Source organism: Schistocerca americana, chromosome 2, assembly GCF_021461395.2.
Source record: "Schistocerca americana isolate TAMUIC-IGC-003095 chromosome 2, iqSchAmer2.1, whole genome shotgun sequence".
Taxonomy (NCBI): domain Eukaryota; kingdom Metazoa; phylum Arthropoda; class Insecta; order Orthoptera; family Acrididae; genus Schistocerca; species Schistocerca americana.
This window is the reverse complement of record NC_060120.1, coordinates 293311738-293327436: the sequence shown is the minus strand read 5'-3', so window position 1 is coordinate 293327436 and position 15699 is coordinate 293311738. Positions and strand designations below refer to the sequence as shown.

At 38.8% G+C, this 15699-nt stretch overlaps 1 protein-coding gene across 1 annotated transcript in view; it reads left to right on the top strand.

The window, feature by feature from the left end:
* Positions 1-15699, top strand: part of LOC124593967 (exostosin-3-like) — a 277190-nt gene that overhangs the window by 235082 nt on the left and 26409 nt on the right. The window contains exons 9-10 of the mRNA XM_047132316.1: positions 76-200; positions 8416-8564. Coding sequence (XP_046988272.1) covers positions 76-200; positions 8416-8564 — 274 coding nt within the window. The remainder of the gene's footprint in view (positions 1-75; positions 201-8415; positions 8565-15699) is intronic.

Sequence of the window (15699 nt, the reverse complement as noted above, 5' to 3'; positions counted from 1 at the left end):
TTGATGTTTGTACATAGCTGTTCGTTATGTGGTTACTGTAATTACTGATGGAAGTCTTTTTATTACACGACTTAGAGTGTGGAGGGAACAAAGAGACCGGATAGTCGGCTTTCCTTCACGTTACCACGCCTGGGATCGGAGTCGTAGTGCATGGGTGTACAATCCCTACCCCTCCTGTGAAATCTCTATGGTTCTGACAGGTAAGCAGCATTAGTATAAGAGAGCAGTTAAGAGAAACGAGCTAATGTAACTGATTGTGTTTAAATATGACCTTCATTTGATGACTATAAACACATGTTTCCAGTAAATGCAGCAGGGGTGAGGGGTTGGTGGTAAACATGCCACAGTGACAGGATTATGTCTAGCTAGTATATGACTGACCGCACTTGGAATCAGCATCTGTGATACGTATTATGTAAATTGAAGGTGAAAGGTGGACAGAGGAAAGAAAAGGGAGGGGACTATTGATCTCAGCTGCATGGCGACTTCATGTGGAATCAGCGGCGGCGAGTGAAAATGTGTGCTGGACCAGGATTCGAGCCCGGTGTCTCCTGCTTACTAGGCATGTGGGTTAAATCCTGTCTACTAGGCAGTTGCGTTAAGCAATTCGCCACCTGGGCACAGTGTTTATCGTAGCTGCAAGCTAGGTGAGGATGTGGGTCGCCCGACAGGCATGCCCAGGTCGCCGCGCAGTTGCGATAACCACTGTGTCTGTGTGGAGCAGTGCTGAACCCAACTGTCTTAAAAGCAGCTGAGCCTAGGTTCGAATCCTGGTCTGGCAGACACTTTCACTCGTCGCCGCTGATTCCGTATAAAGTTCAGATCCAGCTGACATCAACAGTTCCTTCCCTTTCCTTTCCTTTCTCCACCCTCCAATTTACATAATATGACAAGTGGAAATTATAATATCCATCTTCTCTGTAGAGGGCAGGGTACACCAGAAAAGGCATCAGTATTTTCTTGTAACACAAGTGAACCAACAAGAAATACATTTCGTTAAGCAATCAGGCGCAGGAAACATGCATTGAGTTAACACTAAGGACTCGTAAGTGTGCCCGTGACGAAAAAAAAAAAAGTAATCCGTACCTCACTCAGGCATCACTACACCAAAGTTGATTTGAGGAACGTACAGTTGTGACTTTTTGGCGTTGATATTGAGCCAGTAAACAGCTTTGTTGCCTGGGTGACCATCGCGATACCTAACAAGGAGCACTACACAAGGAGGGAACTGCAAGACCTGCATCTCGTTAGACTTCTTTCACTGGGGATACACGAAAACTTAAGCACATTCCATAATTGCCGACTCAGAGGAGGAATTAGTAACAAGACTCCTAGTAGCAGCCACATAAACACACACACATACACACACACACACACACACACACACACACACAGAGAGAGAGAGAGAGAGAGAGAGAGAGAGAGAGAGAGAGAGAGAATACGCCACAGATTTTCCGTCCAACAAGGGGCGTCGTTTGCCATCAAACAAGGAGCGTCCTGATAGCTGATATTGACAGTGAGCTGTCGACCATTGTGCTAATTTTCGACATTTGTTATAACACTGGTCACTACAAAAATTCGCTGAAACACATTTAAAGTTGTTTTACTCTCAGTCACATCGAATTATGTTCTGGTAATCCTAACTCAATCAGTATGTGTTTCCAACACCTGGCTACTACGGGGAGGCGTTTATATATGTGCAACTTTCTCTGTGTGTTAAGTGCATACTGCCACTGCACTATGAAACAGTGAGGCGAATAAAGAGGCGTAAAGTTGTGCATGCCTATAATTCGTGTGCTGGAGCAGGGTGGACAGGCGCCGACATCTCCCAGTTCCATTGACTGTGGGCTGTGTGTGTTGAGAGGGGGGAGGGAGGGAGGGGGGATGGGGGGGGGAGGGAGTCCCGGCGGAGGTTCGAGTCCTCCATCGGGCATGGGTGTGTGTGTATGTCCTTTGGATAATTTAGGTTAAGTAGTGTTTAAGCTCAGGGACTGATGACCTTAGTAGTTAAGTCCCATAAGATTTCACACACATTTGAATATGTAGAGGGAGGGGAGAAGGACGTGCACCTCTATACAGTTCTTATTGTTCGTTATTTTGTTCAATTGTCTCACACTCTTGAAACATTTAATTTTTCACGCATATTAAAACTCATCTTACTGGCTTACACTATGACTCAGTAGTCTGACGAGAAACGTGTGGAATATGAATGAAATTGTAATGCATTTCATTTTTTGGATTGTTAATTCCGAGAACTGTAAGGAACACTAAATGTGGTTGTGTATAGTTTCTCATAACTCTTGAAACAACAAAGCCTGATCTGGACAAAATAAACGCCTTCGTCCTATGTTCCGAAGAATACATTTTGTAGAATGATTATCTGGGCCCTGATGTGACGAAGCCACACTGGTTCCTACACCAGTCACTCCGATTTCTTGGTAATTTATGACGATGAGAACACATGAAAGATCGCTGCAATTATGATTATTATTGAAATACCTACTTCCTCTGTTGTGACTGACGCAGATCCCCATGTTTTCCATCCAAAGCCGCTAAAAAGTGTGGGAAATATATTTAATGTATGATGCCAGTAGATCCAAATGTAACAAAAACAAGCGCGAACTAAATATCAAGCACTATGGTACACCTTGTTTCACTGTGTACACACGTTAAGTCTTAATGTGACTCTCTACTTAATTTACGTAGGCTAGGATGAAAGCCTGTTACCGTCAAGGTCTTCAATAACATCAGTTCTTATCTTCTGGGGAAACGCTGGGGAATGACTTCCCATAAACGTTTCTGTCCGCAAAGTAACTCCTTTACAATGTTAGAGAAACTAAAGTTTGCCAACGATTTATTTCACAGATGTTCATTGAATGTATTACACTATGTAATCAAAAGTATACGGGCACCCCCAAAAACATCTCCGCGGAACTCACGGACTTCGAACGTGGTCAGGTGATTGGGGGTCACTTGTGTCACACGTCTGTGCGTGAGATTTTCACACTCCTAAACATCCCTAGATCCACTGTTTCCGACATGATAGTGAAGTGGAAACGTGAAGGGACACGTACAGCACAAAAGCGTACAGGCCGAACTCGTCTGCTGACTGACAGAGACTGCCGACAGTTGAAGAGGGTCGTAATGTGTAATAGGCAGACATGTATCCAGGCCACCACACAGGAATTCCAAACTGCATTAGGATCCACTTCAAGTACTATGATAGTTAGGCGGAAGGTGAGAAAACTTGGATTTTATGTTCGAGCGGCTGCTCATAAGCGAGACATCAGGTCGGTAATTGCCAAACGACGCCTCGCTTGGTGTTAGGAGCGTAAACACTGGACGATTGAACAGTGGAAAAACGTTGTGTGGAATGACGAATTACGGTACACCTTGTGGCCATCCGATGGCAGGTTATGGGTTATGGTGAATACCCGGTGAAACGTCATCTGCCAGCGTGTGTAGTGCCAACAGTAAAATTCGGAGGCTGTGGCGTTGCGGTGTGGTCGTGTTTTTCATTAAGGGGGCTTGCATCCATTGTTGTTTTGGTGGCACTATCACAGCACAGGCCTACATTGATGTTTTAAGCACCTTCTTGCTTCCCACTGTTGAAGATCAATTCGGGGATGGCGATTGCATCATTCAACACGACAGAGCACCTGTTCACAATTCACGGCGTGTGGCGGAGTGGTTACACAACGATAACGTCCCTTTAATGGACTAGCTGCACAGAGTCCTGACCTGAATCCAATAGAACACTTATGGGACGTTTTGAAACTCTGACTTCGTGCCATGCCTCACCAATCGACATCGATACCTCCCCTCAGTGCAGCACTCCATGAAGAATGGGCTGCCATTCCCCAAGAAACCTTCCAGCACTAGAGTGAACGTATGCCTGTTAGAGTGGAAGATGTCATCAAGGCTGAGAGTGGCAACACCATATTAAATTTCAACATTACTGATGGAGGACGCCAAGAACTTGTAAGTCATTTTCAGCCAGGTGTCCGGATACTTTTGGTCACATAGTGTACATATTTTCATGTTGATCATTGCTATATGAACGCTACCAGGACAGTCTTTGATGGTAAAAGCGAGATATTTAACTGTTTAGAACGTTTCGAAGCAGCAGCGAACCGACAGCGACAGTTTAATCGCTGGCAGCCAGAGAGCGAGTCTACATTCTTCTTCAGTGAGTGCGCCGACACAAGGGACACGGCGTACTTGCTTATTCACATATAGTTGCCTTCTTGTTGGTTGTGTGAGTGTTTGCAGTTTATAGTTTTTGTTGCTCACTTCACGCCTGCAAAAGACGATCAAAGCAGAACTTCAATTGACCGAGATATGTACGAAGATTTATTCATGTGCATCACTTAAGTTGATTTCATTGTAGACGTAGCTCTAACGTGTGAAGACCAAGAATTATAGACGTAAGCTTCGATCTAGAGTCACGGGACACGACATTGCATTCTGCTCAACGGAAGATCAGAAATGTGATGTTGGTGTTCGAATAACGGAAAATGAGCAGTGGTGCACATTTCTGTTAAGCCCAGTAGAAGAGTTGAGCTTCAGAAGAATAACGCTGGAAAGGCGAACACAAAAGAAGAGTCTTGAGCCCAGCAGTTTTATGATAGTGTAAACAGTGGATGGATGGCGATCTTCTGCAAACAGAATATATTACTATCTCTGAATGTGCGGAAGCATTGGAGTCACCTGCTTGGCCTGAAAATCCTGGAGTAACATATGGTGAAAGAAGTATAAAAACCCTGTGTCGGCGTTTTCGTCTTCCAGAGAGACGGATGCTTATAGGGGTTCGAAATCATTTTACGGAGAAGAAAATGCCAGCATCCTCCATTCCTCTTCTCAAAGCAGTGAAATGTGTTCCCACATTTACTAAGGAATGTGAACGTGGGTTTCCGCTGCACCCTGCTACAGTCAGCAGTCTGATGTTCATTAAATTTCTTGGTCCTTCACTCCAGTTGTTTCAGCCTATAGGTCACTTATGCTCTTGCTGTATGAAATGCAGTCACCTTGCTGCTGATACCAACAGTAAAGTAGGAAGGCTTGACGCCTACAGCAGTCATGACTTGATGTCAGTTTTTAAACTGTTATAATGCTACCTAATGTTAATTACAATGTAGTTTTATAGTGAAATAAATAATCAGCTATGCTGAAAACTTCATTAATTGTCGCTGTATTATATCTAGTGTGAGAGTTCACTCAAATATTCTTTTAGAAAAAGAACACTCAATGTCATAATATTTAAGCTTCGTATAGGGCAATAGAGTGAACTGCACAATCAAAAGCTTTTAACGAGTCACCAATAAGACTAGGTCGCAGTAGCTCCTCGATTAAATTCTGTATAATATAATTTGTGAACTGAGAAGTGACATGTTCTATGGAGAAACCCCTTTAAAATCCAAATTGAGACAGACTAAGTATTTTGTTCAGAGATAGCTGTGTTACAATTTTAGCATGAACCATCTTTTCCCACGCCTTCAGCAAAGAGGAAAGCAGTGAAAATATGATGATGAATTGTAAAAATTCGAAACTGGATCGATTTCAGCCAAATTTGGTACAAATACTATGTATTGTCTCGAAAAAGTTCTGCGGTACGAATCACCCTCCCCCTCCCCCACCTCCCCATTTGTGTGGGGTGAGAATGAAAATTGGATGACACTGGAGACAGACAGAGTGAGAGGGAGGAAAAGGATGTGGGCACAAAAATGGCGTATGAGGAAATGGACATAGACAGAGTATGGTGATGGAGAGAGACTTTGGGGATGAGGAAACTGACAGCGTGTGGGGAGAGGATAAGATGGACAGAGAGCATTAGGAGAAGGAAACAGGGAGAGAGAAAGGAGGAGGACATGGACAGAGACTAGGCAAGGAGGAGGTGGACAGAGAGAAGACTGAGGAGAAGGTGTGCTGACAGATTTGGGAGGGGGAGGTTAGAGAGAGGGGTGACGTGGAGAGGGACAGAGAGAGATGTTGCAATGTATCTGATGTATACATATACCTGTATCCATGTATGTATGTTAAATATTCCTTATCTCGTACTACGTTTTCTCAGTTCATGCAGTAAAAGTGTTACATTAGGCAGGACGTTTTAATTTATTACTTCTTTACTACTAACTGTTTGCAAGACATATCCCACACGGCAGCCACATAAACCACCGAATGTACCTGCAAAAGTGTATGATTCTGTGACACATAGTTCAGTAATTATGACATCGTGAAGATTGAGAACCATGAGAAACCAGTTTACTTTAAAGTGGGGCACATATTATGCAGACTACACCCACCCAATGTTTGATAATGGGAGCACTTAGTGACTTCCAACAAACTTCCATTATAGTTTCAAACCTCTTCTAATCTCTTTTTTGCTTACATATTCAAGGTCAAATATGTAACACGTAAACTCATTTATAAAGTAATCAGAAGTCTGAGGCTGTTTTACACATGCGGCTTCGATTTGTTAAAGGCTCTGGAGTTAACTGGTTACTTACTGTCTGAAGAGATACACAATGGAAACAATTTCAACCAAATTTGTTATGTAAATGGTTTACTGTTGTGTGCAGATGAGCTGAGCCAGAGGTAAAATGCTAGTTAATATCTGTCCTGGTACCTTTATAGGAAAGTTCTCTGACAGCAGCTTTTAATGGAGTTAATTATATATATATATATATATATATATATATATATATATATATATATATAATTAAAAAGGGGAAAAATTCCTAGTATATTTGATTGATATATTATTATCATGTTTCGCCAAGTACTGATGGAAAACACAGTTAATCATTTATATATGACATTGGTGTAACATTTTGCTTGTATTTTATTGCTTTATCTCTTGAGCTGTCCATACCAGTTTTCAGAGATACTTGTAGGTAGTGATTATTAAGTATGTTGGCTACCTAACTGCTATCATTTATTATTAAGCACTTTTCCTTTATAACAAACTTATAAAAAATTTTAACTGATTTTCGATTCGTTTTTATCTATTTCCCATAGTGTATTTGATTTTATTACCTGCATTATTAATTTTGGGCATTAAAAGTGACATTTTCCAATTCGTTATGTGTCAACGACATTAATAAACCTACAGGCTAGGCACTCAGTAATACCTGCAAGTAAGCAACTGATACTGAAGGACTACATTGGTTTATACCTCACTTTATCCGTCATAATGGAAACAATCATATTTCATTGTAGGTGGCAATGTATCGCTGAATGCAATGCCATTACATCTGTCTGATTTTGTTACCTGGACAGCAGTATGTCCTGTATATGGTGAAGTCAGCTGTGGATACTGTGAGAAGCTAGGAGGCATACAGAAATCTGATAACTTGTGCACCAAGAACATGTACTACAACAAATTGGTTTCTTACCAAAATGTTGCTGCAGGTAGTTCAGGTATTGACTCGTGGAATATTCCCAGTTCAGTTTTTGGTACAATACCCAGAATCACTCCACTGGTAAATCATTCCATTGAAAGAAGTATGGTCCAACAACGTTTAGTGATGTTAAAGCACATAATTCTGTAATTTTCTGAGAATACTGAGATGTTTAATCAATTTCCTTTCACATAGTACATCCACAAATTGTGTAGATATTCTTGTTCACAAAATTCCTTAGATGAACTTTTGCGCCAGCACCCATGAACCGTTCTTTTGTAGAGGACACTTCATTGCCACGCGTATCATGATGTCTCCCTCTATACTGAATCTACTTCCTAAGGTTCTTGCTGCACCAACTGCAGTCTGAATGCATAGTTGTCTACCCTTGCAACAAAATTAAGAAACAGACAACAACTGTGTGCTTTGTAAGGGGGCAATCTTTTACTGTTCTCTCCTTTGGCTACTTGATTTTCTTCAGAAGCAAAGCGCTACAGTTTCTCATTGTGCTTCCGCAATGAAACTGAACAAGAAGCACAGACGTTAATGAAATGAAGACGCGTTCTGGAGGAGATGTAGTCAAATCCTTCTGTGACTAGTGTGATGTAAGCTTTTTGTCTGTTTTCTGTAACATTGGGGGAAAAGCTCCTAGAATGATCCCTTAGCGAGACCTGACGCTTTCTTCTCCGCTCTTGTCCAGCTGAGGTAGTTCAGCGTTTCTAAGAACCTCAAAGCGAACAAAAAGTTACACTGTAAACTATGTATCATTTGGAGAAAGAAGAACAAGCAAATGTAATTACTTAACTCATAGGAGACCCTGTTTTTGTGCCCCAGATAAGTGTAAGACACCAAGTATTTTCCTTTAGATGTCTAACTTACAAACTTTTTATTTCAGTTTCTTGATAATCGTCTCTGTTACTTACCATATTCTTTGTTGCTTGTTAATGTGTTTAGTGGTTGTTACTGACGACCACATATCATTTCACCATACTTGTTATAAATTGTTTATTTATAGGTGCCGCATTTTTTCACAAATACTACTCATACCTTTACACGTATTGGCTACCTCAGGCAATAAGAGACAAAGTGGATGAATATACGAATTGTGAGGATATTGCTATGAATTTCCTAGTTTCTCACATCACTAGAAAGCCTCCCGTCAAAGTAAGTAATATTGACCCAAAGTATTCAATTTTCGGTAGTGATTTTGTTTTACTTGTTATCGACTACGAAGTCACTGGTAGTCATACCTTGTAATTTTAAATGCTTGTAATGGGTGTTTCATTGATTGTGAAAAAATCAGTTGCTGTTAACAGTGTTGTCCTAATTCAAATGAACATTGTAAACCATGACAACAACAACAAGAAATAAAGAAGCAAACATTCGTGAGAACTGAAAGATGGCAGCATGTAAACAGTGAAATAAACACTGACCTTTCACACGTGATATTACTGTCTTGTTGTTGTTGTGGTCTTCAGTCCAGAGACTTGTTTGATACAGCTCTCCATGCTACTATATCCTGTTCAAGCTTCTTCATCTCCCAGTACCTACTGCAACCTACATCCTTCTGAATCTGTTTAGTTTATTCATCTCTTGGTGTCATTCTACGACATTTACCCTCCACACTGCCCTCCAATACTAAATTGGTGATCCCTTCATGCCTCAGAACATGTCCTACCAACCGATCCCTTCTTCTAGTCAAGTTGTGCCACAAATTTCTCTTCTCTCCAGTTCTGTTCAGTACCTCATCATTTGATATGTGATCTACCCATCTAATCTTCAGCAAGCTTCTGTAGCACCACATTTCGAAAGCTTCTATTCTCTTCTTGTCCAAACAATTTATCGTCCATGTTTCACTTCCATACATGGCTATACTCCATACAAATACTTTCAGAAACGACTTCCTGACACTTAAATCTATACTCGATGTTAACAAATTTCCATCCTTCAGAAACTCTTTCCTAGCCATTGACAGTCTACATTTTATATCCTCTCTACCTCGACCATCATCAGTTATTTTGCTCCCCAAAGAGCAAAACTCATTTACTACTTTAAGTGTCTTATTTCCTAATATAATCCCCTCGGTGTCACCTGACTTAATTCGACTACATTCCATTATCCTTGTTTTGCTTTTGTTGATGTTCATCTTATGCCTTCCTTTCAAGACACTGTCCATTCCGTTCAACTGCTCTTTCAAGTCCTTACTCTCTTATGTTCGTCGTTATCCCAAGACAACTGTAACAGCTTTTAATTCAGATTTATCATGGAGTCAAGCCAACCTATATGATTATCTATCGATCGAAGACGTCCACGAACCATCATTCGTCGATCCCAATATTTTTTTCTAGAATCCATTGTCTCTTTCACACTGACACGTGGCGAAATCTCTTCAATCAGTATTTAAAGACAAATGCTGTCTAAAGGATTCGCCATCTGTCGTAATTTTAGAGGCAATGAATTTTAGTTGCTGTGGTATTGTACCTGTGTATTAAAGACACTAATGTTCTGCCATTACATTTTTTACACAGATCGTATCTTTTTTTCTTAATTTACTTTCTTTCAGAAATATTTTTGTATTAGGATTATGATCACCGTTCTTATCCCACTATTTCACTTTGGGCTATCTCCCTTTCACAATAATGTCAGTTCTAAAGTATGAATTCAGTTATTTTAGTTTGTGACAGTCACAGATATTTGCTATATCATATAATTTTTAGTGATGTGTTTTATATGATACGTTTGACAGTGCTCCTTTCCAAAATAGGCACACCTGTTAAATATGGAGTTGCAAAAGTATGAAATCACTAATCTTTTGGCATAGAGTTATTATCTTCAGTGAACACACAACAGTATACCACATACATCCAATGTACGACGTTGTATGACTTCACGTTATCGTGGCTGATGATAAACTCAACTGAATGTTATTACAAGCCACTTTATTTCATTACAACAAATTATGTCACAAATAACGACCGCAGGCACCATCCGCAACGACGGTGCCTCTGGCCAAGCGGTGATGTTGGCCAATCTTCTGAAAGCAATACCTGTGTAGGAAATTCGTTTTGCCCTTGTATCTGCTCCCACTCATACACGGAACAAAGTAGGAAAACGTGACGACCTACAGTATTTAACACTATGTATTAAAAATTGAACTTTATTAACATTTATGGAGCAAATGTTCCTTGCCACATATCGTGTTCCCATCTCTGAGGCAGTGCATACTATAATACCAAGCTATCAGTGCATCCCCCTTCCCAGTGTTATGCCATATTGGTGGAATCCAGCCATATACTTATGTTCTGTTACTTACAGAGACTTAGATCAAACTAAATACAATAATTATTTTCTTATAAATGAAACTTAGATATAAACTGAAAGTTGATTAATGAAAACTAGTACACAAATAATAAACACTTATTTTAGCTACTATTTTATATAAAAGTGGTTATATTAATATGTACTGTCATGAATTCTTTCAGTGCCTTCACACATTTCACTTAGTGGCTTAACCTATCTCCAGAAGCCTAAAATCAATCAGAATATGAGCCCCAATAAATATACATAAACACAAATTCATACAATGGATCTGATTGATTATGATGAATATTATTAATAGTGCATAACAATGTCTCATTGTGACAGGTGTTAATTCTCTAAATATTTGCTGTTCCAGTTTACAGCATTGTATTCGCTTATTTCGACAATGTCCTCACAAATGAATAGGGTAGTAAGAATTACATTCAAATGTTTTGTGTTTTTATGGTACACTGTCTGACATGTTCCACACCGATAGGAATAATCCTTTTTTTTGGGTCTATGGATCGAAAGCTGAATCTAATCTAATCTAATCTATGTTAGCTACAGTCATTTCCAAAAGATTGATCACAGCTGGATTGACGTGTGCTAAAGGTACTATGTTCCACTCATTAATTAAGAGATAGAAGCATTAATTCAGAAGACTTGGTTTGTTAGGAAACACAGTTCACAGACATAACAATTTGTAAGTTCCACAATAACTAACATCAGCCATGTTGCTCCATTGCTGCCAACTTAATTCTGAAAGACTATCACATAAAATACACCCTGACCCTGCCACCGGCATCACTACTGAAACTATATATAGACAGTCTCTGTAAGTCCATCTTCTTATAGATGGCGTATTAAAACGCTGGAACCGGTTGCCAAATAAAATAAGATTGAAAACTGATGGCTGAAACTTGTTTAATTTGACATCCCCAATATATAGACATGTCTGTCCCCACCAGTTTAGAGGATATGAGGTCAAAGGAAAAATAAACAGGTAAAAATACTGCATATACTTCATAGTGGAAGTAAGGTTCCTGGTGGCAAGCAGTATTTAAACCCAATATACTTTCAAGACAAAACAGACTTTCACTTGCATATTACATTCAGTCTGAATGTATACAAGTGGTCCAACTAAAACATTGATATTTCTTTACATATTACACGAATATGTAATAAAATATGGGGTTTCCTCTTTAAAAATACGCATTTGATTTCCGTTTGACTTATGAAAGCACCATCTAGCGGGCCAACTATAGCGCCATCTGGTTTCCCCCTTCATGCTTGACAAGTTTCGTTCTTTGCAGGTTTTTCGTTTGACGCTTATTTCTTGAGATATTTGGCCTGGTCACTATCAATGGACCACCCTATATACATATACAATTCTCCTAAATTATGTACCTATTTATTTATTAGTTACTTGAACATCTGTCACTGTCAGATAACTGTTAGTGTTATATTATTTAGTTTTTTCTGTAGAAGAAGTTTTTATCTCTTGTTCTTTGAATGAATTAATATTCCTCGTATCCATTTTGTCCTGGGACTTTAATGCTGATAATTACAGCTTTAACTTACGAACGAAGTTTTTTGTCATATTGTTATTGGTAGAAAAGGCAACGTTGCAGTTGTATTTATTACGAAGAGGGCGTTGGATCTGATAGGAGATGGGCCCCAAGAAAGGAACAGAAAAATATTTTTTGGGTTACATTCAATGGTAGAATGCGCATTTCGTGGTCTCACGGTAGCGTTCTCGCTTCCCGCGCACGGGGTCTCAGGTTCGATTCTTGGCGGGGTCAGGGATTTTTCCTGTGTCGAGATGACTGGGTGTTGGTGTGTCGTCTTCATCATCATCATTCATCCCCATTACAGTCGAAGGAAGTCAATGGCAAACCACCTCCGCTAGGACCTTGCATAGTCGGCGGTGAGGGCCTCCCGCATAGTCCTCCACGCTCCTCGGAGTATGGGACATCACCATCATCATCAATGATAGAACTGCCGAGCGTAGTAACTCTCTTAACAGTTTCCTTTTTTAGGATGCCAGATTCATACTCGTTATTAACTGCTATCATTTTGAGTAATTTTATTTCATCAATGAATTTTTCTTTCGAAAGTGAAATAGAAGTAGCTCGGTGAATAGCAGAGTGGAACAATATGCTTTGTGAGATTTTGGATGCATAGAAGACGAATTTACGATCTGATCAGTTTATGTTTCTTTACAAAAATTATTGAATGTGGTTTTATTTTCTTCTATTATAAGCGTCAAGTCAAGAAAGTTCAATTCGTGGGCCTCGTTTTCAAGTTCTATGGTGAAAGACTTTTCTCATAAAGTTCATTGAAGGGATTAAAAATACGCTCAGTGCTATCAGCAGGTCCCTTGCAGATGACTAAAATATCATCAACATATCTTAAATAGGAGAGAATGCCTAGTGCTGTAACTGAAAAACAGTTGAAAAACTTATCTTCTAGAGAGTTGATGAAAATATCGGCAAGAATACCAGCTAAAAGATTTCCCGTAGCGAGACCGTCGGATTGCTGGTACGACATTAAATTCAAAATAGTTGTACTTGACTATGACTGTGATGAGATTCATGAAATAAGTGTTTTGTTCATATGAAAAATCTTTTTTTTAAAATGACTTAATTTTTTTCTACGATTGTGCTTCCTCTGCAGGGACATTAGTACAAAGATTTTTGATGCCTAATGAAAATAACTTGGTGTCTGAACTGCATTCTAAATCTTTTATTTTATGGACTAAGGCTTGACTATTGGGGATGGAATAATTGTTCTCGAAAATGAACGATTTTTTCAAAGTTTCATGTAGAAATTTCGTCAAATCATGGTATGCGCTATTCATACAATTAGATATCAGCCGTATCGGATGGTTAGGTTTGTGTATTTTAAATTGACCGAAGTTTGGAGGCTGAGGGTCCATATTAGTAAGCATTTTCTTCTGAAAATGTTTGATTAGATTTTGGGTTATTCATGGCTGACCACACTTCCTTTCGTAGTTCTGGAGTCAGATCCTCATGCAGTTCCGAAATATTATTTTCCCTAAAAAAATCTAAGGTTTTGGAAATATACTCAGACTTGTAGGCAATAATTAAAGAGCAACCTTTGTCAGACTTAGTTATTAGAACATCTGCTTCTTTAAGGTTATTATTAAAGAAATTAACCAGTTTTCTGTCGTTATGCACAATATTATGAAGAGTGGCTGTATTTTTACTGGGAACGTTAGCTACATCATACCCAATTTTAGTTTGACTGGAATTAGCTATTTTTTTACAATCAAGACCAATTTTTAGATCGACAAGCATTTTTTCTATCACTTTTTTGTCTGACAAGTTGGGCGTGACATTGTACTTCAGCTCTTTTTCAAGCAGGACAGTTTCATTCTGTGTAAAAGTAATGTTAGTTTTATTTAGAATTCTTTCATAAAATATGTGACTGCTTTTCTAAAAAGTATTTTGAGGACATTTTCCACCAGGAAACAGACAAAAAGTTTCTTTTCATGCTTGAGCATTATGCCTTGTTTGCAAATTTCTAAATATTTATTAATCTGTATCCATAAATAGTCGAGGCTGAAATTATAATTAATATGAAAGATATTTGTGAGTTCTAAATATGGATAATATGCCTCTTCATTCAGAATATCTCTTTTAGCATACAGCTTTTTAACATTATCAGAAATGAGATTTTTAATGATAGGCATAAAGAACTTGGGATCTTTCTTACAAGTAGCAAAATTAATATAGGCTTTCGCATAAGTAGGGACTAGTCCCATTTTTTCACATTGCTTATTAAACTGAATGGCCATACTTGTACTTAATAGCTTCTTCTTTAGATCTTTATATTTAGAGGCAACCTTAGATGCTTGGGCAGGCAAAAATTGCAAATTTTTAAACATGGCTGCTTGATTCAGTGACGGTTTATAAATCAGAGTTGAAACAAATGAGCACTCAGTCACAATTTTTAGTCTTTTCACCAGGTTTCAACACTTCTAAGAGTGCCTTCATCAGAATTTAAATGTTTAAAGAGGCGTATAACACAATTACAAATTATTGGGAAAAGAAATTTTTTTATATGAAAGTGTAAGTACTGACTAACAATACAAGACAGAGACAGTACTTACATGTCATGTATAAAATAAATAACAGGCCAGAAGGGCTCTAGTCACAAATTTTTTAAAGAAAGAATGCATGAAGATGAGCCACTATTGGCTGCTCACATATCTCATGCTTCAGACTGAGGCACCTGCATTAACAACTGCGGGCAGATCAACATTTCACCGAGAGTGCCATCTAGTAACCACAAGTACAACTTGACTAATTAACATTCAAGTGTAGACAGATGAATATTGTGATGAACATTATTAAGTACATGAGGTAAAAGGCAATATTTTGCTTAACAGTGACAGATAAAGTAACATTTTGTCTACATCAGAGCTTAGAAGTACAGTTTGAAGTATAAAAAATCACTATAGAAAATACAAAAAGGGCTGAATGACATAGCCTGTAGAAAACGATATAACATGAAATACAGCCAATAAACCACTTAATAAATGAAAAATATGAGTTGACTTAGATGGAAGAAAACGTTTTGGGAACTGCATGAGGAGACCTGCAATTAAATGTCAGGCAATGGCTTCATATCGTTGAATAAATTTTAATTACGAAACTGCAGCTGCTCATTGAGAATTAGGCTATCATTTCGAAATAGATGTTTAAAAATCTCTAATTCTTCAATGCTGAAATCTGATTTCCTAACGAACATTCCTTGGCACAGCCTCCAATAACAGGTCCTATACATTTTATTGGAAGATCAAGTATGTAGAACCAGTTAGCTTCAGTGGAAGCAGGTGTGCATGCATTACATTCCTGAACTGAAATCGAAGTAGAACAGAAACGGTGTGTTTGCAGACATGTGTTCGTAGTCAAAACATTATGTAGTCACTCCCCTATATAAGTTTGGGAATGACCAAACGCCCTGTATTGCA